The 24,408-nt window shown below is 38.7% G+C and overlaps 6 protein-coding genes across 6 annotated transcripts; 4 read left to right on the forward strand and 2 right to left on the reverse strand.

The window, feature by feature from the left end:
- Positions 1-6,375: 6,375 nt before the first annotated feature.
- On the forward strand, positions 6,376-7,673 carry GCK72_014683 (uncharacterized protein; the record flags this gene model as incomplete). The annotated part of the gene is made up of 5 exons (XM_053730403.1): positions 6,376-6,476; positions 6,795-6,955; positions 7,091-7,265; positions 7,314-7,411; positions 7,462-7,673. 5 exons carry the CDS (start codon positions 6,376-6,378, stop codon positions 7,671-7,673), a joined length of 747 nt encoding a protein of 248 aa, XP_053585175.1.
- GCK72_014684 (uncharacterized protein) lies at positions 6,414-6,901 on the reverse strand (the record flags this gene model as incomplete). Its single annotated transcript, XM_053730404.1, has 2 exons — positions 6,414-6,602; positions 6,824-6,901. 2 exons carry the CDS (start codon positions 6,899-6,901, stop codon positions 6,414-6,416), a joined length of 267 nt encoding a protein of 88 aa, XP_053585176.1.
- Positions 7,674-10,200: 2,527 nt separating the features above from the next.
- Positions 10,201-10,629, forward strand: GCK72_014685 (uncharacterized protein; the record flags this gene model as incomplete). The annotated part of the gene is made up of 1 exon (XM_053730405.1): positions 10,201-10,629. One exon carries the CDS (start codon positions 10,201-10,203, stop codon positions 10,627-10,629), a length of 429 nt encoding a protein of 142 aa, XP_053585177.1.
- Positions 10,630-11,768: 1,139 nt separating this feature from the next.
- On the forward strand, positions 11,769-12,130 carry GCK72_014686 (uncharacterized protein; the record flags this gene model as incomplete). Its single annotated transcript, XM_003108344.2, has 2 exons — positions 11,769-12,003; positions 12,051-12,130. 2 exons carry the CDS (start codon positions 11,769-11,771, stop codon positions 12,128-12,130), a joined length of 315 nt encoding a protein of 104 aa, XP_003108392.2.
- A 584-nt stretch (positions 12,131-12,714) lies between these two features.
- GCK72_014687 (uncharacterized protein) lies at positions 12,715-13,500 on the forward strand (the record flags this gene model as incomplete). Its single annotated transcript, XM_003108160.2, has 4 exons — positions 12,715-12,814; positions 12,861-13,073; positions 13,125-13,287; positions 13,338-13,500. 4 exons carry the CDS (start codon positions 12,715-12,717, stop codon positions 13,498-13,500), a joined length of 639 nt encoding a protein of 212 aa, XP_003108208.2.
- Positions 13,501-13,719: 219 nt separating this feature from the next.
- GCK72_014688 (uncharacterized protein) lies at positions 13,720-15,501 on the reverse strand (the record flags this gene model as incomplete). Its single annotated transcript, XM_003108022.2, has 9 exons — positions 13,720-13,921; positions 13,972-14,118; positions 14,167-14,277; positions 14,325-14,446; positions 14,496-14,623; positions 14,673-14,910; positions 14,960-15,126; positions 15,213-15,312; positions 15,403-15,501. 9 exons carry the CDS (start codon positions 15,499-15,501, stop codon positions 13,720-13,722), a joined length of 1,314 nt encoding a protein of 437 aa, XP_003108070.2.
- Between the last annotated feature and the right edge of the window lie 8,907 nt (positions 15,502-24,408).

Consider the following 24,408-nt stretch of genomic DNA (forward strand, 5'->3'; position numbering starts at 1 on the left):
TCTGGGAAGCCTAGAATTGGTTCGGCTATGAGTGCTGTTCTAAGTTTTTCAAAAGATTCCTGCTGATCTCGATCCCATACAAAATTTTTCTCTTTTCGAGTTAGGCGTGTCAAGGGCTCAGCAATTTCCGAGAAATTTGGGATGAATTTTCTGAAGAAACCGGCCATTCCTACGAAGCGCCTGATTTCGTTAACGTTTGTGGGTTCGGGAAATTCCAGAATTTTAGCGACATTAGCTTTATCTGGGGCGTAGTTATCCTTATTGATCTCATGACCTAGAAAAGTGATTGCTGACTTTGCAAATTCGCATTTCTTTGGGGAAGCTTTCAGATTGAAAGAACGAAAACGGTGGAGGACTTTTCTTAGCGACTCCACGTGTTTTTCGAAAGTTTTGCTAAAAACGAGGATATCGTCTATGTAGACCAAAACTTCCTCTTCGAGACCTCCTAATACGGTTCTAAGTGCTCGCTGAAAATACGAGGCGGCTGATCTCAAACCAAAAGGAAGATGTGTGTACGCATACACTTTTTGATCAGTTATGAACCCGCACTTGTATGATGAAGCTGGGTCTAAGCGGAGTTGGAGATATCCGTTGGCCATATCAAGACTACTAAAGTAGCTGGATCCTCCGACCTTTTCTAAAATTGAGTCTATTCTCGGAAGTGGGAAATTATCGGGGATGGTTGCTTCATTTAGTTTACGAAAATCGAGACAGACTCGAAGAGATCCATTTTTCTTTTTGACTATGACTATTGGGCTAGTCCAAGGGGTATTAGATTCGGTGATGCGCCTAGATTTCAAAAGTGACTCGATGTGCTTTTCAAGTTCAGCTTGATACTTGACCGGTACACGGTAAGGTCTACCTTTGATAGGGACTTCCGTATTAGTGTAAATATGTACTGGGTCCGTTTTAGAGCTACCGAGATCATACTGGTTTTTCGAAAAGACGTCATGATATTCGTCGAGGAGTTCTTTCAAAATTTCTTTTTGTGAATCGGTTATTCTAGCTTGGGAAAGATTGATGGTAAACTCAGGGTCAATTTCTACTTCATCTTCGGTACTAATTGGATTTTGGTTACTGTTAGGAATAATACATTACCGAAGGTACGTCATTTTCCTCATTTAGATCAGTGGCGGTGGCTACTGTGGTGTTTGCATAGAGAGTCTTAGGCTCACTGGTAGGGTTTGTGATTAAAAGAATAGGGTTTTTGTTTGTGAAAATGGCTGGAGCTACTAAGAGATCTACTTTAGTGAGGGTATTTGTTTGGGAAAGGAGGATCAAGTCAGACGGTTTGGCGCATAACGGGGCCGCACATTTGACGAACGATTCAGAATTTGGGGGTATGATGGTGTCCCTACTTACGTGGATAGCGTACCTTGATGGGAAAATCTCGATATCCTTCCTTGCTCCGAGCGGCAGTCTTTCGTCGGCCATTTCGAAGAATCCTTGGGCATAGTCCAGATAGAACTTCGGCAAGCGTTGGAGGATGTCGTTCCCGAAGATGAAGTCGTATCCTCCACTTCCGTCTGGAGTGCACTGTCCGCTGGTGAAGTGTGTGGTGTGGAAAACGGAGAGGGAACCTATACTGAATTTTACTGTGGCGGTACCAGCCATCTCGACTTCGTTGCCACCGAGGCCTAAAGCGTGGTCAACAGAAGGTGCGTCGAGTCTAGAAATCCCAATTAACGCGCAAATTTCCTTGCTAGCTACGGTGAAACCGGCTCCGGTATCCACTAGTGCCCAACACGAAATTCCGTTTGCACGAACTGGAATTTGGGCGGTGAAATATCTCGGTCCTTCTAAACTCAAGACGTTGATTGTGGGGGTTTTTAATCTTCTAATTTCGCGGGCGCAATCGGGGATTGGGTTTGGTGTTAGGTGGCTGGTTTTTGACGGGAGTGGGGTATCGCGATCGGTGCTTCCAAATTCTATTATGGTTGGTGGAGGGGTGAAAACTGAGATGGGGGTGGGTGGGTTGGAAGACTCGGTTCTTGGTTTGAAACGTGTTCCTGGAAGCAAATTCAGCCATGGGCCAGCATAAAAGCGGGCAATTCCACAAATAGCTACTACGGCAATCAAGAAAGTTACGAGGAGATTGACGACTAGTGACCAGATATAGAATACTACTTGCCAAATATTTTTGAGACGAGTCCACCAGTCGACCAGGTTCTCCAGCCCGTTAGGCGCCAACGGGCCTGTGGCTGGATTACTGTGTGCGGAAAGAATGCGCGTAAGCGCTTCAGGTGACCCTTGCATAGCTTCAAAAATTTCGTTGTAGTGCGGAGTTGGGATGTTTTCGGACAGGGATCCAATGATTAAGTTACGGAAAATCAGAGGGTTCTCCTCGAGGGAAGATGTCGAGAAAGGGATCTTTTCGTTGATCACTTGTGGTTGGAAGTTAGAATTGGACTTCAATTCCAAAGAGAAAGGGTTCAGCGAAAAGAGGGTTTCGTTCGCGACGTACTCGAAATTAGTGACTAGTGGACAATCTACTGGGTGGGCTCTATTTGAAATTATTCCGGTTTCCAAGTCAATAAAAGTTACAATAGAGGAGTTGGTGGGAAGCGTGATTTCGACGGATGGCTTGGAATAGCATTTTTCAGAAAAGGGGATAAATTTGAATGATTCGGGCGGGATTACTGTGCAAGGCTTAACCGAAATGTAGCCGTTGCCGATAAACTTAGCCTGAATGTGGGTTTTCCCGGTGATTTTTCTTACTGCTAAAGTGGGGTTGCTAGCGACGGCGGAAAGAATAGCGGCGGAAATTGAGTTGGTGGAGGAGCAGAAACTCATAAAATTGTTCCAGAACCAATTATCAGTTTTGGTCAACACTGCTTCTTCAAGGGCTAAAAGTTGGGAAGCGAGCTGATTTGACGTAACGAAATTTGTCATATTTTGAAGAGTGTTAGAAAGGTCGGAGTCTCTTTTTGAGCGGATGGGTGCACTGATACCGTAACCCTGGTCTGTAACCACTATTTTTCTACCACAGTCAGCTATTCTAGTTGAGTTTTTATCGAAAGAGAGAGCAATTTCTCGAGTCTCGCTAAGCCAGACTCGACCGGACAGCAAGCCTTTTAGGGTGTCATAATAGACATACCTACAAGCTTGTTCGGATTGGGGCTTCCAGATAAAAGCGGCGCCTTCTCGGGTGTTGCACGAACCAACCGAGAAGCGACAACCTGTCATGGAGCCGGCGGCTGAGATCGGTACCTCATTACCGTATCTAGCCGAAATTCGGGTAGACATCATGAAACAATTGGTGGTTTCCAATGTTTGCGTGCCCTTAAATACCGAAAGCGGGGCACTTGGCCAATCAATCACGTGAGGATTATTGGTCTTGTAGACTCCATTTTGAAAGTGGAGTTCTCCGTGTTCGCAATTCTTGAATTGCAACATGCGTAGGCATTCCTCAGCAGATACCATCATTTGCTTGAAGGCGGTTTCTTTGAACTGGGCGCCGAAAGCGTTTACGGAAAATTGCGTGGTTTGCCTAACAATTTTGCAAAGTGTCCCGTTTGCTTCGTAAATCAAGGTGTTGTCTCGGTAAATGGCAAATTCACGAGGTACTACAGGGGAGCTGGAGGACAAATTTCTAGAAGCTTCGCAACTGACTGGGTCCGGGAGCTTGATGTAAGTTTCCGGAGAATGAGGCATACAGACTAGTGGTGTTAAGGCGGTAGAATGAGTGAAAAGGCAAACGAGGGTGAGGATGGTTAAAAGTGGGCCGGTGGGTGGGATGTAACTCATTATGCGGTTCCTATTGACTGGAGTTGGGTTCGTGGCGGTAGAAAGTTCAGAATTACGCTTAATCAGGGCTTCGACCTGATTCTGTGAGACTTTGAGATCGTCTCTAAGTTTCTCAATTAGACTATTCTCGACTGGAGTTACAGCCTGGATGTACCTATTACCTGCTGGGTGGTGCGGAATCTGATGATGTTCTACTGGATCGTTACGGGGAAACTGTGGACGCTGCGATCTATTGCCGTTATTACGGTAATAGTTGTTGTTATTTCGTGGAGCCACAAAACGTTGCTGATTTTGGCGTCGCCTACAATCAGCTGCAAAATGTCCTTCTCTCCCGCATTCGTAACACGCTGTGTTCCGCCGAGGGGAACGTTGTTGAGATCGCTGTTGGGGCTGTGTGAAAGACTGCGGCGCACTTTGACTAGGGTGAGAGGGGACGACTGAGAGACCTTGAGGGACGATTGTGTTAGATTTTGCGGCCTCAGACAACAAAAGTTCAAACTTGATAGCTGAATTCAGCGCGTCCTGGAACGTTTGAGGACTTTCTCCCTTCACGTGGAATTTCAGGTTGAAGAGTAACCCGTCGATGAAAGCTTCCTTAGCTTTCTCTTGGATGTAGTCCCTAGTCTTGTCTACATACGCGCTTTGAGCTAGCCTCCTTACCCTAGTGCAAAAAGTGTCGACGGACTCGTCGGATCTCTGACTACAGGATCGAAGCTGTTGGCGCTCCATCTCAGACCTAGTGGGGTCTTGGAAAGTGGCTTTTAGGTTATCCACTAGGTCCTTAAATGTTGCTGCGTTATTTTTCTCAATAACTTCCTCAGCCTTATCCCTAGCGTAGTCCGTAAGGTAAGTCAGAAATACGGCTCGCTTATCCTCTTCACTTAGCGGTGTTTTGGCGGCATTAGCGTGATCTGTGAAAGATCGGACAAACGTGGCAAAATTTTCATGTGGAGCCCCCGAAAAAGGTGAGATGCTTGATGTGGCCTTATTACCCAGAACGTTAATGAATGGCAACCTAACACGTGGCGGCATTTTTGGGGCTAGAGGAGTTGCGAATTCATCAACTTCCTCGTTTAGGACCGGCGGAGCCGAAGCAGGATCTGCGCGAGGATGCGGGGTTTCAATACGGTTTTGAGTAACTAAGACTAATGGACTGGGAACCTTCAATTGCGCATACGAGCCGGTCGAGTTCCCAGACTTACCTTCGACAGTACGAAGTCGGTTTTCCATTGCTTCAAAGCGGTCCGCTGATAGTGACGTGATTGCGTGCATCCTCTCGTGGATACAGCCAAGATCCGTGACGACTGCGTCCCTCAGACTGAGCAGATTGGTGGTTGTCAGTTTGCTGGCGGCTCGGAGATTTCCGAGGCAGGTTTCGGATTCCAGTGTGATGTTCCCGGATGGGCTTTGTGGTGCTGGTGGGGCGGTAGAGGTTGTTGGGGCGGTGGCTGTGACTTGTTCATGCGATTCAGGCGCCTGCGGGCCGATTATCGAAGAAGTTGCTTGGAGCGGCAAAGCTGGAGGTGGCGGTGGCTGCAGCTGCAGCGGCGGGTCCGTGGGGGACCGCGGAACGACCATTCTATAATACTGATTAATACAACTCTCTCACACCAGTGGAGAGTACGGTAAAACAAAAAGACGACTTCGGACAATATCAATTTTTGCTATCTTAGCCAAAAATATACTTGAATTTTCCCTATGAGGAAAGCGTTATTTCTTTACATCTTGTTGCCACGAGGCAGGAATTCAAAGTGGACGCGAAAAAAACGAGATGTCCATTGTGACTTTTTGTCTCGGCATGTCGCTACGAGGCTACCAAGGCAAAATAGAAAGGGGGCAAAGAACGGTTGCCACCGGACGATCGTACATAAAGAAAATAATAAAACAAAACGGTGGGGGAAACGGAAGACGCGGGGACGAAAAGGGGCGGGCGGGTGGGGGGATTGTGTACACACTGCAGCTTTCTGCACTCTGAGTCATATCTTAAGGTCAACCTTTGTTGCCTATCTCTCAAACTTTTCTTAATACTTTGGACTTTTTTCTCAATTCTCATCGTACGTACGGAATTCTCACTGACTCTTGACTCTTAACTCTTAAATTCTTAATTCTTAATTCTTAATTCTCACTTCTCGAAATTCACATGTGTCTCTAAGACTTTTCTTACGACTAGGCAGGGAGACTTAACAAAAACTATGAGGGGTCTAAGCGTTAAACTAATGGGCCCTAAGCTTAACACCAAAACTATCCTCCTACGGATGCATCCCGGACAACTTAATTTGTCCCTCTTAAACTCAAAAACTCAACTCACTTATCATCAGGGGCGGCAGAGGTCCAATTACCCCCCTGGCACTCAATATACCTGCATTAGTCGTTCCTTCCTATTCCTAAGCCTGGCTATCCAAAACGGGTCGATCAATTGCTCAGCGGGGCCTGGAGGGCTACGACCGCCGAGACTCGCTGCTACCAGTAGAGGTTTTCGTGGTTTGGATAGGTTTATTAGGGTAAGAATAAGGATGGGAAGAAGAAGTCTCGAATGATAACAAGGACGGTATTTATACTGGATCTTCGATGGGCGGAGTCAGCGGCTTCAGGGCTGGAAGGGCATCGGGCGCTTAAGGAATGTGCTTCATGGGACTGTGGGGTGAGAGAGTATTTGAGGATAGGAGTCAGTTATGGAGAGTGACGTTGATGGGGCAAGAGGCAACGGGCTGGATCGTGTGGGCAGCTGGGTGAGATAGTGTTGGAGATTGGAGACGGTTCCAGAATGTGATGTGGATGGGATATGGTGCGGTGTCTTTGACAGTGTGGGTTGATGGCGAGAGAGTGCTTGGGTCGGTGAGACGTTGACGGGAGATCTGGAAGAATCGTGTTAGGCTTAATAATGGGAATGGGATGTGAGAGTGGGCTTGCCTGTCCTGGACAGAGACCCGGAAGTTATCCGGATGGGATGATGATGATGCGTCACCGGGTGCAAAGTCCGGTGAGATCTTGGAATACCTAAGGGATTACGATATCCCTTACACTCTTCAAATTCTATCGTTTTTCAGTTATCAAGAACATGCTGGTCTCAACCCACACGACCACTACCATCATCATCATTACCCACATTCATCAGCTCATCATACCGAATGCTATCAAACTCTTTCGTGTCCATCGGATCTTCCCATCGAAACTTCCTACTACAACAATATGCCACCGACCTATCAAGGTAATACATTTCAGATGAAAAGTTCATTGAGACCTGAAGTCACGCAACCGTTGCAGACGCATCGCATTATGAACTGGTTCTCACGCTTGTCTCCTAAACGAGTTCAACACACAATCTTGATTTTTTGTGTTTCAGATCTCGGACAAACTGATCTCAGCCCTCAATTCTGGTGTGCTGAAGTGGATTGTGCTCACGAGAGATGTGCCACAAGAGAAATTCCTCACGAACAATCTAAGATCTTCGAAGAGATCTCCAAGGAATGTGATCATATTCTGAACAATTCGGACGAATGTGAAAAATGCAAAGTGCAGTAAGTACTCGGGATCAGATCCCTGATTTCTTATAATATCTATTTCAGACATGAAGACGGTGCTCATGAAGCAATTCCAATCAATGATCTCGTCGATATTGTCATGCAAACTGTCGATAATATCAAGAAGAATGACTCTTCTCAAGGTTAGAATCGTCGAATGAATTCAACTGAACCAAATGTTTCGTATTTTCAGAAGAAACCAAGATGCTCTCCCGTAAACGTGAGCAGAATAAAGTGGCTGCTGCCCGTTACCGTGACAAACAGAAGGCAAAATGGCAGGGACTTTTGGATAAAAGAGAGGCTGAAGAGAAACGAAATGTTCGTCTCAAACGACAAGTTACTCAATTGGAAAAAGAAGTTGCCGAAGCGAGACAAGCATTCCTTCTGAAACTTTCCCAAAAGTAGATCTATTTCTATAATTTGCCATTCCCTTCATACTTGTATATCAGTTCAATGCTATTCGAAATTCCATCCCCGTCAATCAGTTATTTTGAGTTATATTGCTTGTTCCTTTCCCTTAAATCGCACCGATGACTATCAGAATTATTAAGACGCACTCTCTGACTCGTTCGATCACCCATGTTCACCCGAAAAAAGTCGACCATCTCCGATTTGCCAATCCTTCTGATCAGAGATAGTACCAAGTGTTCTTAGCAAATTGGGGTACTTTTTGGCCAGGTCCGTCACCTGGGTACCTAGAAAAATCAAAAAATCGATATTTTTCGAAAATTTTTCCTAAGGTAGTTAGGTATGAAATCTCAACGGGAAATTAATGTAGACACTATTTTAAGCATTTTTTGTGTTCAGAACAAAATTCCAGCTCAACACCTTCATAGTGAAAATTTTGAAAATTTATGAAATTTTCGGGTTTTTTCATGAAATCGTTTTTATCTCGGCAGGGACACGAGAAGACGGGTTTTTTTATTTTAAATTCGGAATCTACATAAAATTTTGTATTGGAAACATGCTGTCCCTACTCGTAACTCTAGACCCAAAGAAAGATTTTTTGGGAAGAATGAGAAAAACTGCGATTTCAATTTTCAAGTCCTTCCAGTAAATTATTTTTGATGTTTTAAAATAATGTTTTTTTGAAGTTTTTCATTCAATCATGCCATTTTTATTCAGTTCCGGTACAATTTTCGATCAAACTAACAAAAAAAATTTCGAAAAAATTGAATTTTTTGATTTCTGAAAATTTTCTCCCGAATTGAATCATTCCGACTTAAATGTTAAGGATAGCATTATAAAATCAAGAGAATATAACTGGAATATTCTTAAGATTTATAAAAAACTTGATTCCCACTGTCGGGTCACCTGCTACCTACGCGTTCATGATGAAATTCAGCGAAATTTTCAACTTGGGAAGTTGGTGCAACGGTACTTCATACTTGCAACGTTATTTGACAGGGAATTGCGATGAATATGACAGGAATAGTAAAAAAACTGCAAAAATTGATAGATTCAGCAAGATTTACGAAAAAAACTTGAAACAAATATTCAATGGTCTGACCTTTTTATGGATATCAGGAAAAACTTTTCAAGTTTTTTTCGTAAATCTTGCTGAATCTATCAATTTTTGCAGTTTTCTCACTATTTCTGTCATATTCATCGCAATTCCCTGTCAAATAACGTTGCAAGTATGAAGTACCGTTGCACCAACTTCCCAAGTTGACAATTTCGCTGAATTTCACCATGAACACGTAAGTAGCAGGTGACCCGACAGTGGGAATCAAGTTTTCTAAGAACCTAAAAAATATTCCAGTTATATTCTCTTGATTTTATAATGCTATCCTTAACATTTAAGTCGGAATGATTCAATTCGGGAGAAAATTTTCAGAAATCAAAAAATTCAATTTTTTCGAAAAATTTTTTGTGGTATGATCGAAAATTGTACCGGAACTGAATAAAAATAGCATGATTGAATGAAAAACTTCAAAAAACCATTATTTTAAAACATCAAAAATAATTTACTGGAAGGACTTGAAAATTGAAATCGCAGTTTTTCTCATTCTTCCCAAAAAATCTTTCTTTGGGTCTAGAGTTACGAGTAGGGACAGCATGTTTCCAATACAAAATTTTATGTAGATTCCGAATTTAAAATAAAAAAGCCCGTCTTCTCGTGTCCCTGCCGAGATAAAAACGATTTCATGAAAAAAACCCGAAAATTTCATAAATTTTCAAAATTTTCACTATGCACGGCGAGCGACGCCTCGAATCGCGAGGGAGCGAGATTGCAAAACTCTCTCACCAGAGAGGGCGCAGAGAAAAAAACGAAAACTGAATTTAGTACTGAAAATGAAGATTTTTGCTTTTTTTCATGGTTTTTTTTTCTTAATGCGAATTTAAAGTATGCAATAAATATTCTAGACGTGAAGACGAGTCAATGGAATATGAATACATCAGTTTTAATCAATTATAGAAAAAGTTATCGGCCTGGAAAAAATTAACACTGAAAAATGAAAATTTAGCAACTTTTTTAAAAATATTTCGAGAAAGGGAAGAGAACAGAAAGCGATAGTTGCAAGCTGAAGAGACAAGAATTCAACGAATATTTTGAGACCAGAACAGAGCGAAACAATGCAGTTTAAAAAGAGTTAATACAATTTGAATTTGGCAAATACAGTATCCGCAGATGACGTTTTGCATTAAAACGTGGGTTTCAGGCTAGAATTCTTGAATATTGGGGGGTTTTTGATGTGAAGTATTGTAATTTGATATTTTTATGTTGGTTTTATTCACATTTTTCACTGTTTTGGTTATCCTTCTTCTTCTGAATCTGGTTTTGGTGATCAATTTTTGAATTTTCAGAAGAACAAGGGTAATCAATACGCGTGAGCCATCTTTGATTGTTATTTTTGAAAAACACGGTGAGTAGTTGACCAGATTAAGGTGTATGTTCGAAGTTAGAAAAGAAATATAGAAATTTTAAGAGATGGCCCCACGAACTAAACGCCAAAAGGCAACCATTAACTCTCATGCTCAACGAAAAAGTGCAGAAAAATTCCAAAAACGGAAAGATGACAACACTTTCGAAAGAAGAATCCTGGAATTAGAGACGCAGTTAGCTCTTCAAATCGAACAATGTGATCGCATCAGAATGGAAAATGAAGATCTGGAAAATGATAACGAGCAATTGTTGATGAAATATGCTGATCTCGTAAAAAATGCGGAAATCACGAAGATGTTGTGGGGGGGGATCACGGAACAGAGCATTGAGCATCTTCATGGAATCTTCAACAAGATGGAGAGAAGGTTTATTGCTGTTCGAGATCCAATTCTCCGTGCTAATTTAATTATTAGACAAATGACTTATCTTAACTTGATTCACGATATCGGAGACTCCTGGAGAGCAGCTGACTAAAACTCAGCTTTATTTTTTGTTTTTCACTCTAAAAATATAAATTGTTTTTTTTATAATATCAATTCAACCTATTTTGCAAAAATTTTACATAATTTTCCATTCACCTTCTGCTAATTTCAGATAAGAGGGCACTTTTCATTTTTCAAATTTAATTTACATAACCTTCAAAATTTGAATTTCGCGCCAATATCGAGAATTGCGCAAGCTATCTAGAATTGCGTCTTAAGCGGACAGAACTGTGCACTTTCGTCGCGTCGCTCGCCGTGCTATGAAGGTGTTGAGCTGGAATTTTGTTCTAAACACAAAAAATGCTTAAAATAGTGTCTACATTAATTTCCCGTTGAGATTTCATAGCTAACTACTTCAGGAAAAATTTTCGAAAAATATCGATTTTTTGATTTTTCTAGGTACCCAGGTGACGGACCTGGCCAAAAAGTACCCCAATTTGCTAAGAACACTTGGTACTATCTCTGATCAGAAGGATTGGCAAATCGGAGATGGTCGACTTTTTTCGGGTGAACATGGTCTGTTGATCGATGCTCGAACGAGTCAGAGAGTGCGTCTTAAGTATTTAAAGTATTTTCTCAGTTTCAGTTTACAATAAAATTTAATCTGCTTAAAAAGTGATTTCTACAAAGAGCTGACAGAAAAAGGGTTGGGTTATAACAGATTTCATAATTGTAGATTGTTACAAAAATTGGAATCAGAACTGTTTTCAGAGCTAAAACTTTCAAAAAAATGTTGACTGGTTTCTGAAAATTTCAGTTCTGCCATTTTCGAATGGCTTCGGCTTCCGAAACAGGGCCCGTCTTCCATTTTATACTGTTCCTTTCCGGATACGAACACCGAAAAAGGAAAAATAGAGAAGAGAAATGAGTCAAATGTAGCCTTTCCGTAGTTTGTAATGTTCACCGAATCACTGCTCAGACTCCTCCTATTGCTTGCACTCTACCTCCTCCTCCCCCGGATTACATATTCTTGAAACTGGGACAATCTTCTTGTTTCAAGCTCCGCCCATATCTGTTGATTACAGTGTTTGCATATAACCTAGAACTAGAACTCATTAGAGCTAAGAGGGACTATAAAACCTCTCCGAAGCTCCAGAATTGCATCCACCAGTCTCACTTCCAGTCTTCACAATGCACTCCATCTCTCTTATTGCTCTTCTCGTTCTCATCGCCGGAGCCTCTTCTCAATGTTTCGGAGGAAACTGTGGAGGATGTTTCGGAAATAACTGTGGATCAAGAGTCTCCGTGATTCGTCTTCCAAACAACAACAGATGTTCGTGCAACCCTTGTTTCGGAAATGGATGTGCTCCAAGATGCAGCTACTGTCCAAACAACTTTGGATATTCTTCATGTTGCAACAATAACAGTAAGTCATTTTCGTTTAGTTCTTCAAGAGCATCCTTTTTTTAATAGACTTCTCTTGCTGTGGATATGGATACCGTTATCGTCGTCAAGCTATCTCTGCTGCTGCTTCCGATGTTTCTTCGAATTAAAATCGAGTGATTTATTTCTTTTCCAACACTTTTTTTTATATTTGCGAATCTGATAGAATAAATAGTGTGTTTCTGATATTGTTGTGTTTATCAGTTTGGGAGTTCAGATCCTATGAAGATCTGCCCGAAATTATTATTCGGTATAAAATAGTGTAGACTAACTTGTGCTCCAACAGTGTTTCATTATTAGTAAGAGTTGAAACAACCAATATCTTAAATGTTTGACTACTTTTCCGTACGAGCTCTTTACAGTCTCCGTCCAACTGATTTCCTCTTTAGATTGAAGCTTTTCGGTACAAAATCACTCGGATCCCCAATGTTCTCATTTTCAAACGTAACATCAGATTAATTTTGTTTATAGATCTCTCTTCAAACATTTTTTTGTTATTTATGACAACAAATTAGAACAAAAATCACCAAAAAATGAGTCATTTAACAAATCAACTGTGGACTGCACCGCCCGACACTTCTCTTTCAAAACGGTTACTCTTTTTCTAATTATTTACTCAGCTTGTATCCTCCACCCTCATGAAATTGTCATTATCTACCAGTTCTTGCCCACAATTCCTCTTCATTTTCATACCATGTCCCTTAAACTCGCCGTTTTTCTCGTTTTGGCTGGTGTTGTCACGTGCCAAAACGCAACTAGACCTGCGACTTATTGTAAGAGTCAATCGAGAAGTGGTATGAATTTCTATCAGTTGATGTATATCTATTTGATTATTTTCAGAATGTTTTATGGGTGCATGCCCCAGTGGTTTCGAATGCATCGGTAACCAATGTTGTTCGGAAGCTGATGTTGTTCAACCAGGAGGTGACTGCACTGATTATTTAGCTGATTGCACAAATGTTGATTGTAATTCGATTGGAATGCAAGATTTCGCCAGAGCCAACTGTGCAAGAACTTGTAATATGTGTTACAGTACTGCTTCAGTCAGTCCTCGTAAGAACTCATTTTAGCGTCTGAAATTGAAAACTGAGCAAGAGTTTTCAGAATACGCGTGCTCGGACCTCCTAACAGACTGTGCTAACCGTACTTCTTCCTGCCAAGACATTGATTTCGTTGACATGATGGCCCTATACTGTCCACGTACTTGCAATCTTTGCCTCTGGCAAGCGGCCACAAAGATCCCGAATTGCGGAAACCAACTTCCTGAGTGAGACTCTTTACCTGACTAATCTCTTATTTCTTTCCTTCAATTTTTAGTTGCCCAACACGTGGAAACTTCTGCACAGCCACGAGTATTTCTCTGTATCAGAAACGTGTCGGATGTGGAAACACTTGTGGTTTGTGCTCTTCAGTGAGCACACCAGCCCCTGTTCAACTCTCAACAAATAGCAATGGATTCCTCTTTTTTGGACGCAAGTGATTTTCTGAATTCTTTGAAATAAATGAATAAAATTGTTGAAGCAAAGCATTTTTATAATTGTTATTTCGAAATTATCATCGACTCATACAGATCTGAACATATAACCCGAGATGGAAAATAAGATAATTGGCAACTGGGAACAAGAGAAGAAAAGATAAGAAAAGTTGCAATATTTGTGATGAATATACAGAAAGAAAGATAGAAAAAATGGGAAAGAGATCAAACCATCTCTGGGTAGATATTTTTAGAATTCAACGGTGTCTTCTCAGCTGATAACGGATGTGGTAGACCAATTTTCGGGGGACTTGACGACTTTTTCATTGAGGCGTTTAGAGAGTTTCCATGGACAGAGAGCGTCGCTTTGGCATTTCTTTTCTCTTCTTTCTTCATTAGTCGCAGACGGAGACGTTTCTCGATCCATCTGGAATTCCGAAACGTAATCGAATGAAGAATAAAATGTGGATTGCTTACTGTTTCTTTCCGAAATAGGCCAGTGAGTTTGTGGCAGTGTTAAGAACGATTCCGAAGTCGGACACTCTCACCATTATACTCATTACAGTACCCCATCCGTCAATTCCATAGAGATTCTCGTAAACGTCAAAGAAAATTGGCATTGTCCTGAAAATAATTTATGATCAAACTGAAAATTATTAGGTCACAGCTAACCTGAAGATAAGAAATTTGACGGCGATGAAAACTGCAACAGTCCTCGAAACTCGTTCTTTCAATTCCTCACTCAAAACGACGGATCGACTTCTCTGTTGACTTTCGAATAACCTGAAATTTCTCCAAATGAATTCAGAATCTGAGATGAACCAACTCACTTTCTCCTCGCTTTCAAACTAACATGAATTTTATATTCAGTTAGACATGAAAGTACCAAAATAATGGAAACGGGCCCGATCGTTTGTGTCAATGTCATCAACACTGCCTTGTATTTTGCAAACTGAAAATCATTTGAAACTTATAATTTTCTTCTTTCCAAGTCTATTTACCGATGATCGAAAAACAGTTGGCTCTGGATTCGTTGCCTCCACATTATGCTCGACATCAAAACATTTTGTGGTTGTGAATTCGAAGAAAATTGGAATGTTGACAGAGAAACTGAGAAGAATCAAAAGGACTGAAAATGGTATAATTATTGAAAAGTGACGTTGAAAGGTGTCGCTCACAAGGTGTATAGAAAGGGCGAATTACTTCTCGTATATTGAAGTGTCTTTTGATCGATGAACTATTATAAGTACCACGAGAAAATGTGGTGTTCGTGACGGAGTCATCTAGTTGTGCTGATCCTTTTCGCACTGCTTTACTTCCAGTTCTTCTGTGATTTGATGCCATACTCGTGGCAAATCGAAGAGGTCGAACAACAACCATAAAGCGTAGGAAGGTGATATAGATCACTAGTGTTGTCTGAAATATAATTGATATGAAAGGGAAGAAAATCACAAGATATTTGTACCGAGGCGGTGGTCAAAGAGCTCGCAATTCCATGTAAATTATAGGTGAAATCTTGTTTATCGTACATGATATTTGTTCGAAAGAACAACAAAGACATTGCTTCGATTCCATAGAAGAAGAAAACAGTGAGAAGAAGAAATGAATCGATTGCACAGAGGGCGAAGAGAGCTGAAAATATTTATGAATTAAGGAACAGCTGATTGGAATCAGAATCAGTTCCCCGAAGGAACGTCTAGACAGAAATGAATTTGTACCTGCTGTGAGTTCTTTGTTGAGACCTGCTCGACACAGAAATTTGATGGCATATCTCGCTCCGATTAGTGAGAGTAATGCGGCTAGACATGTACATGGTCCCTGAAAATTATGAGAACTAGATAATCTCTAAAACGGAATTTTGGAAATGTTCTGGAAAGACTTGAACAAAAAAGTGATTTTTAAACTCACATCAATCAACAGAGCATACGCTGAAATCGTATCCTCTTCCGGTGGAAACGGATATCGATAAGTACAATTTGGCATTCCTCCTTCGTAATCTGCATCCATGACTGCCCTGAAAATAAGAGTTTCGGTATCAAGAGAAAAGGAAAACGAGTATTTGTTTAGAAGTGAATTCTGAGAGTTGGAGGGAATGAAGGTATGTCGAGAGCTCACTCTCTCTCCTTCTTCTTCTAACATTAATCATAGGGTCGAAGGCCGGTAATTTGGGGCGCACTCATATCGGTACTGCACGTATCCGAGGCTTGGCGCGTGATGCAGAAGAAAAGGTGTTTTTGTCGATATGAAAGAAAGACGGAGAAATGACAGGTGATTATTTATAATTCGTGAAATAATGAATTCGTGCTTGCTTGAAGAAATTAGGGAGGAAAAATTAACAGACGCCAGAAAAAGAAACCCTTGTAGCGTTAGGCTGACGTTGAACTTTTAAAAATACACGGCGGAAGCAAAGAACTCTTTGAAGGAAAAAGGAACTAAGTTCCGAAATGAATGACATTGAAATTTGAACGAGACATTCTATCTCAGAAAAGAATGCTCTGACCTAAAGAATAATGAATTGTTTGCAGGTACTAAACTACATTCTCTCGACCTTTTCTCATTCCAAAAAAGGGGGTCAACTAGGTATCAAAGGACCACAAAGCTTTATTCTGGGTGTGTTTTACCGCCCTCTCTCTCGTTTTTGCAAGAACCTCATAGATTGAGTTTTGCGCACGATTTCAATGAATTTCATAAACTGACAAATCACATGAATTTGGGGTCGAAAAAACGGACTGCGGGTATGAAAAGGCGAGCAATTTCTGAAAATGGCAGTCGTTTTGTTGTGTACAAAACACAAAAATATAGAAGCAAAAAATAGAAGGGATTTTGGTAGGTTTTCTGTGTTTTGGAAACAAGTTTATATGGCCTGAAGAACACAAGTCAGGGATAAAAGGCCGTTGTGCAAAAGGTGAAACGCCAGATGGTATAGATATTGAGATGATATTGAAGAGAATTTGAATGGGGAAGACGGCTTTAAAAAATGGAACACTTCTAATAAATCCAATGTCCTTGAAGTAGTTCAAGATTATGCTTTTGTTTCAATTTTCAGCCAATTTTCAGTCTAGAAGATTAGTTGAATAAGGAAATAAAATGGTTGTAAGATCAAACTTAAGGAATCACTTTTTCTTTTTGATGTTCTATTTTATCTATTCGAACTTTCAAGAACTCCGAAATATCAAAAACCAAATAGTACTAAAAATCTTTAATCTTTCTCTTTTCTCCACTCTTTTTCTAACAAACTCTTTAAAAATTCCCGCAAAATAGTTCAGATAGCGTCAGAACGAATACTGAAGCAGTTCTTTCTGAATTTGAAACCCAGAAAAATTTATGCAAAATGAAAATGTCGCAGATGTTTTATTGTGTTTCGGAAGTTTTTGATAACTTGAATTGAACACTGAAATCAGAATCCAAAGGAACTGTCAACAAAGACCAGTTCAAATTTTGAAAGGGAAGAGAAAGAGAGATTATAGTGAGAAACATGAAAAAAACAGATTTAAGAAACTAATCTGCTTTATTTATTAGCAAAGGCGGTGGAGACTGAACCCAGATGTTTTCAATCATTCCAACATCTGAGGGAGTCCTTTGGAACTAAAAAAAACAAGAAGAAGCGAAAATTAACTTGATGAAAAGGAACAGAAATTCTGAAATTTTAAATGAGAAACGTCGAGAAACGAATCACACAGTTTCAACTGGAGTTTATCCGAGTGGAGCAAATTAGTGATGCACCAATGAAGAAATTTCAGAGAACAACTTGAAATCTTTCATATATCGGAAGGAAGTATGAGCAATGGGAAAGGGAAAAAAGAAGATTTTTCAAGCGGAAATGTTGACCTAGACACATTCAACGAATCGCTTATCATAGGATATAGCTAATGAATTATGAATTTGACTTACTACCGACTGGTAGTAACCACCTTCTCTCTTGCTTTTTCCAAGAAAATCTGAGAATTTGGTAGTCGAGGCAACTAGAAAACTTTGATGACGTTGAGTTTCTAATTGAGGGTTTTTAGAAGTTGTTGATGGGAAATTTCGAGAGCTCTTGACAACCGAATGCCAGAAATTGATCAATATTCATTGGAAAAAAGAAGAAAAAAGAAATATGAGACGTCTTCCGAAAAGAACAAAAGATGGATTTGAAAAGATGAAATAAGGTAAAGAAGAAAGAGAAAAAAGAACGTCTTCTAGTTAGACTTAATCTGAGTTCTTTTACTTTTCGTGACGATATCTAAGGGTTTTTTGGTTGATTTTGAAACTCGATGCATGTCTGAAATGGGAGGTTGAAAACTGGATACTTGAATTATTCAAAATTGTGTTGACATATACTACCTAAGCAGAAGAGGGTGGAGATAAGACTACGAGGAAGAGGAATTTGAAAGTATTTGACCCAAATCCGATGAGATTTTAGAGTCAGTGAGAACTGATTATCAGAAGTTTCATTAAAGAATTCAATTGGAATAAGAAACTGAAAAGTGTGTCACGGTAGTTTTGACTCAGTTTGCAACACGATACATTTGCAAAGTTCAAGAACATAGTGCTTCTTGATTCTTCTAGAAATTATGGAAGTAATGCTAACTTGTTTCCTTATTTTCCTCAAAACATCACTACCGGAAATGTCAATTGCAGAAAGAGAAAATGTGCAAGGAAAACAGATATCTGAGAATCATCATCATCTTGATTTCGGTTCAATGCCTTATGTATACATTAACACATCAAAAAGTGGAATAAAAGAAGAAAAAAAGGCGTGAATAATTGAAAAGAATCAGACTAGAATCTGTTTTCACCGCCTCCTTCATATGTCCTTTTTCTTCTTTTTGAGTACCAGATTTCAAATGAAAAAAAGAGGAAAAGGAAGAAGGAGAAGATGTCAGAATTGAGAAGAGGAACGAGTAAAAAAGAAGAAGAAACAGGTCAGATTTCGATAGAAGAAGGAACTCGATGTATACTGAAAATGATGATGAGAGGCCGCTTCTGCTCCCAAAGAATCGTAAACATCCTTGAATTACTGAAAACTTTCCCCCAACCCGTTCTTCTTCTTTTTTGAAGAACTCAATCCAATTTTGGGAGAGAAAAAAGAGAATAGAAAACGACTGGAATGATCAAACAAAAAAGGGAAATTGAGAAGTTTTCCGTTTAAAGGACAAGGTCCATGAGCTAAGAAAACGAGAAAGTTGAAACTAAAAACACTCGGAGAATGGGACTAGACGGGAGGGGATCTTAATCAAATCCATTTCTAAAATCAGACATCAAAATGTTTCTTCTTCTTCATCAACGTAATGTACATCATATACATATGTACTTCCTTCCGGTAGAAACCAGAAGTCACTTGGGACCAAAAGTTTTCAAATATTTCGTCTGTCGGGAAACAAAAAAAGATGAAAAAGAGAAGGGCTTAGGACAGAGAGAAGAGGTGCAAGACGGGTCTAATAAGGTTCTTTTTGCCGAAAATGGAGTCATTAGTTTTGTGACGAAAGTTGATGAACCCATTGGTTAAAGATCTGAAGGATAAATGTTCTTCTTCTGAGAAAAAATGATGAAGTAGATCATCATCAGCTTAGGATTAACAAAAATAGCTATATGTTTGGCTAAATTTGGGACAAGATAATTTAATGCAGAGTTTGTCAGTTCTTTATGAGAGCTTGGAATTGCAGAAAAATCTAGATAAAATCACTGTTCAAGCCGACCACTTCCTTGTGCAAGATCTTTGAAAAGGATATAATCAACAGAGAAGCGCAAACGCTCTAAAACGACAACTCATCGTGCAAAGTAGGAATATTTCCGAGAGAACTATTGTATAACTTTTTTGAAACTTGAAAATAACGATCCCTCAGGGAAGTGAGTTTTAGTTTTTACTTAAAAACTAGACAAGCTGAAAAATAAAATTGAATGTCAGAAGTTGTGAAAAAATCCTAAAACTGAAAAAGAAGTCCCGGTTTTTTAGAGAATAAAATCTCTCAAGTAGAAACATGTAGGTATCTAAAAATTGGAAAAATGGATCAGAAGAGCAGGAGCAACTCGTTGTTTTTTCGAAGAAGAAATCAATTCAAGCAGAACGCTCTACGCTCACAAACACCGCCTTCTTCTATCTCCTTCTTTACCACATCTAAATGGATGATTTCAGTATCTAGATTGAGGTTTGATGTTGAAAGAGAAAACTCAAGATAGTAACATATATTTAACTTTTAAAAGCAATTTTCTCCGCCCCGAAAACAAGAAATCTTTATATTTAGAGCCTTACGTCAGTTAGAAGATTCGCGACGAATTAAAAATTGAAGAATGCGGAGAAAAGTGGAAAAGTCAAGTGTTTTGAAAAGGGAAGAACATATTGTTGAACGTCAAAAAGAAGTCTGATTTGATGCATGATTTCAAGAAACAATATGTCTGCAAAGTCACCAAAATGAAGCCATTTTTCGTAGGAATATTCGTCAATTTAAAAAAACTTTCAGTTTAAGAATCGAACGTTTTTTCGTAAAATTGAAGAATGCTTCCTCTTTTGCAGACTCCAAGTTTAGGAGAAATTATTTCTGAGATTATGGAGAAAATGATCTCATATTAGGGATTGATTAGGAACTTTTAGAAGTAAAAACTTAATCATTTTAAGGAGAGAAAATTGATTAAATTGGATTAAAATAGATCATAGTTTATTAGGATGGGTAAAATAAATAAAACAAGGCAGCGGTCTCATTTTTGGGTTTCTCATTTACTGTTTTTAGAACAGCTGTGAGCAAAAAAATCAAAGTAAAAATTCGTAAATTTCTCCCGACTTCCAAAAAACGTTTACGTCATCAGAGTAACTCGTGAATGAGAGAGAATTGACGTTCGATTTTCCAGAAAAAAAGGACCGAAAACTAGGAAAACAATGTTTTATGAATATCTGTCCCCTGGGTGATATTCAGCTGGTTTCCAGTTTTACAACACTTTTCAATGTATTGCTTTGTTTATTTTTCCGTTTTTCTTTCTTTTTCGAACATTTGAACTCTTTTTCTGAAAGAGACTACAGTAACCGGAGAAGTAATTGGAGACTTGTGAGAAGTAGTTGAATGACTTTTCCGTATTCTTGGAAGAAAAGTCGATTTTATTTTCTGAAAAGAAGCGAAAAAAGGAAATTTGAATCGGTTAGATTTCAGGAAAAGGGGGTTAGAAGGACGTCTTCTCGTGATTTTCTGATTCCACTTTTTGTCTAATTCGATATTCTGAAAATGAGTAACAAGTGCATATTACTCGAGAGTGAAAATTGAGAGAAAAATGAAAGTATTCATCTGAAAAAATACTTCCAAAAAACATGAAAACTGACTCATTTGGACGTTGAAGTATTCAATTAAAATTTCTGGTGGTCCTCTTCATTTCCAAAAGACAGACACACAACAAGAAAAAGAAGAAGAAAAAAGTTAGATGAGGGGGTGATGACGACAAAAAACATGGACCTTTCTCACGTCTTGATAAAGCTCATTTCGGTCTCGAAACGCTATTAATTAGGCAAATTTCAGAGAGGAAGAGATTTCTGCAAGAGAGAAAATGGATTCAGAAGACATGAACTATGTACTGAGGACTATTGTATACTCTAACGTACGCAACATGTTTTGTTATGTAGTTTACTGCTATAATCGTATTTTCAAGTGTTGAAAAGAAATTGTGTTTTGACCAAAAGTTCAGGAGAAGATACTGGGAGTTCTGGACAAAATGATACGTTTGGAGTGGGAATTCAGATAAAGAAACGGTGTAGAACGTGGAAAAAACTTTCAGAGCGTTACAGTATTCATAAAGACTTTCTACCAAAACTGATGTGAGAATAACTGAATAAAAATGAAGTGAAGTAGAGAAAAATATACAATTGTCAAAAACATTTGAGCGGGACCAAGAGTCTTACCGTGCTAATTCAATAACTTCTAAAAGTCAAAACAATTTTAACGGCACTCCAAAAACGTAAAACTTCTGAGAAATTCAAGACTGCCTAAACAGGTGTTTTGTTCAAAGAGAAATGTTGATCCCTTCGAACTCAGAAAGGTTTGATTCCAAACACTCAAAACATGATATGTCTGGCTATAATTACCGACTTTTCCGTATTTTCACTGAATCGTCATCAGTTGTTTCAATGTAATTTTCATCTTTTGAGCCATGTAATTCAAGAAATTGACGCTTTTCTACATCATATTTCATAAAAATACCTTCAAGTAACTTGAGTCTTTTATTTATTTTTTGACCCAAAAAAGATCAAAACAGACTCGTGTCTACTTTGTGGAACTCTTTTTTTTCTGTTTTTTGACCTGACTTATGTAAATTCGAAATGAATGTTTCAACAAAACAGATAACGGGAAACTCACCTATAAACACATTCCACTGTTTTACAACGATTGAAGATATTCTCGACCTGAAAAAGAAGTTTATAAAAAATGATTGGATAATAAAAAAGTAAATGGTTGGTGAAAAAGAGGTGAAAAGACATGTGTTGTTTGTTTTCAGATATCCTTTAGACATCGAAAGAAATCACCTGTCGGTACAAAGTCTCTTATCTCGAATGTTTACTTTTTAGATGAAACAGTATTTTCAGAGAGAAACATTTCAGATTAAGACAAAAGGAAGTGGCTTTTCTCTCCTTCTTCTTCTTTTTTACTTTTTTCTTCTTTTCTTTTAATCGAGAGGTACGATGAGCCACTCAACATCAAATTCGAATGTTTTGACACTCGGGTGGGAAGAAAAAAAAAGAGAAAGGGAGAGATAAAAAACAGAAAAAAGCGTGAAAAAGAAGAAGATCGACAATGATAGATAGGGGGAACTCCCCTTACTCTGAATCACTATTTTTTCTGAAAATTAAGGAATGGAACGTATTGAAAATTAGTAGGATTGTATTTTTTGGAGAGACGTCTTTTTTCTCCTTTTATGCTTTTTTTCTTGACATTCCATAAGTGATTTATGGTTATCAAATCTCAAGAGAATATACGAAAGAAACGTCATAAAACTTTTAAAAGAATGATGTGAATATGATAAATTATATGTACTAAAATAAGGGAAAGAGATAATTATAAAGAACACTTTTAGAACTAGAAAATGGGAGAAAAGTACATATTTTGGAATAGAAACGGATAGAGAAATTGGGGACAAACGAGATCTGAAAAAGTGGGATTTGTTCACTGGAGATATGGAAAGTTTCGAATTCTGAAACTTTAGGAGAAGCGATTTTTGCAATGCCTCGAATTATTGCTTTCCTATCAAAACGCGAAAATTAAGTCAAATGAAACAGCTGGGAACAGTTTGACAATGGACTGGAAACTAATATACCAAGAAAGTACAAGCACTAAAAGTGTTCTGATCTCTATTCTGACTTCATAAATTTCCGTTTTCTTTCCTCAGAACAACAGACAAGTGCGATCTGACATTGAGCTAATTATAATTTTTTCAGACAGAACATGTGACGAAAAGAAACAAGAAAAAACACAGAAATAGTAGTATTCAATGGAACAAGTTCTCAGTTACATTCGTGGGAACATTACGCAAAAAAGAGAAAAAATGACAATGATGGGAACAAAAATCTATCCAGGAAATATTTTCTGCAGTTGACTCAGTCATAACTGACAAAAACAGAGAAAAGGAAAAAGGAGAAGAGATATTCAAAGGATTGTCAATCATTCGAAAAGAGAATAGAACACATTAACTCTGAGGACAGAATGTGGGAAAAAGGAAGTTTTATTTTAAGAGTTTTGATGGGCGATTGTGTCATCTGTCACCTCAATGATCTTCAGACTCAAAGGGAAAAGAAGAGAGAAACTACGTCCAGACAGACTAGCAACTTGATGTATTTAGAAATGTGTTCGTACTTTCTGCAACTTTTCAAGTTGATCGAATTTTGACGTCAATAGCAAAAAAGTTTAGTTTTGAAACAGAGATTGAGTAGAGATAAGAGAGAAATCAGAACTAAAAGTAAATTAATAATAAAAGTCAGGTCAGACATTTGAAGGATTGGTTTTCTTTTTTTTTGTTCAGTAACCAGGTTAGGTCACTTTAAATTTTCTGTTTCAGAACAAACTGGTTACTGGAGAATTCACAAACAAACGGGGTTTGCTGTTTCTTTTCAGTTATACTTGAAAACTGTTTTTAAACAAATCTGCAAATACCATCTTTTAGGTTAAACTGAATATTTTAAATTCACTGTCAATCCCTTTTAAAATACCGAGTTCTTTTAGACAGGTTTTTTTGGAGCAACTCTTAAAAACAACGTTTTCTGACTTTTCCATCTCATGAATTTCCTTAATTCCGAAATAAATTGACACTTTCGTAACTTACGCTACGGGAAAAAATAATCTTATTTTTAAAAATGTAGAAAAGAGATTGTAGAAACTGAAAATTTAGGAAGAACTCGCTCAGAAATAGAGATAATTTCTACACTTTTCAAAAAATAAAATTTATGGAACAAATCAACTTCTAACCTCTAAATACAACGTCAAAATACTCACGAGTAGCTTGTTTTGATAGACATTTAAACCGTGAAACTTGATGGTTTAAAACTCTAATTCATCAGTTTAAGAGTGTGTTTTACAACCTTCAGATTGATAACAATCTCTGTTTGTTTTCTGATTTCCTTGTCTCCAAAAAACAGTTTTACTCACCTCAACGGTAGGCATTTGTCGTTTGGCAATTGCAGCCGCAATGGCTTTTCCTATTGAGAAACGGTCCCTCATATCTGAAATTTGGATGAGTTCAGATGTCTATTTAGGAAGAGCTGGGTGACCAGAAGACGGGAATATACGGAGTAAACAGAAAGTATTAAAATGGAGATAATTCAATTTGTTCTAGTGGAGCAGATCTAGATGCAGAAAATAGAAAAAATGAAAAGGGAAGAGAGGAATCTGTGGAAACAATGCAAAAGGATGACGGACGGAAACAAAGTTGTTCGTGCTTGAAAAATCAAGAAAAAAAATAACGAAG

This window comes from Caenorhabditis remanei, chromosome IV (genome assembly GCF_010183535.1).
Source record: "Caenorhabditis remanei strain PX506 chromosome IV, whole genome shotgun sequence".
NCBI classification, from domain to species: Eukaryota; Metazoa; Nematoda; class Chromadorea; order Rhabditida; family Rhabditidae; genus Caenorhabditis; species Caenorhabditis remanei.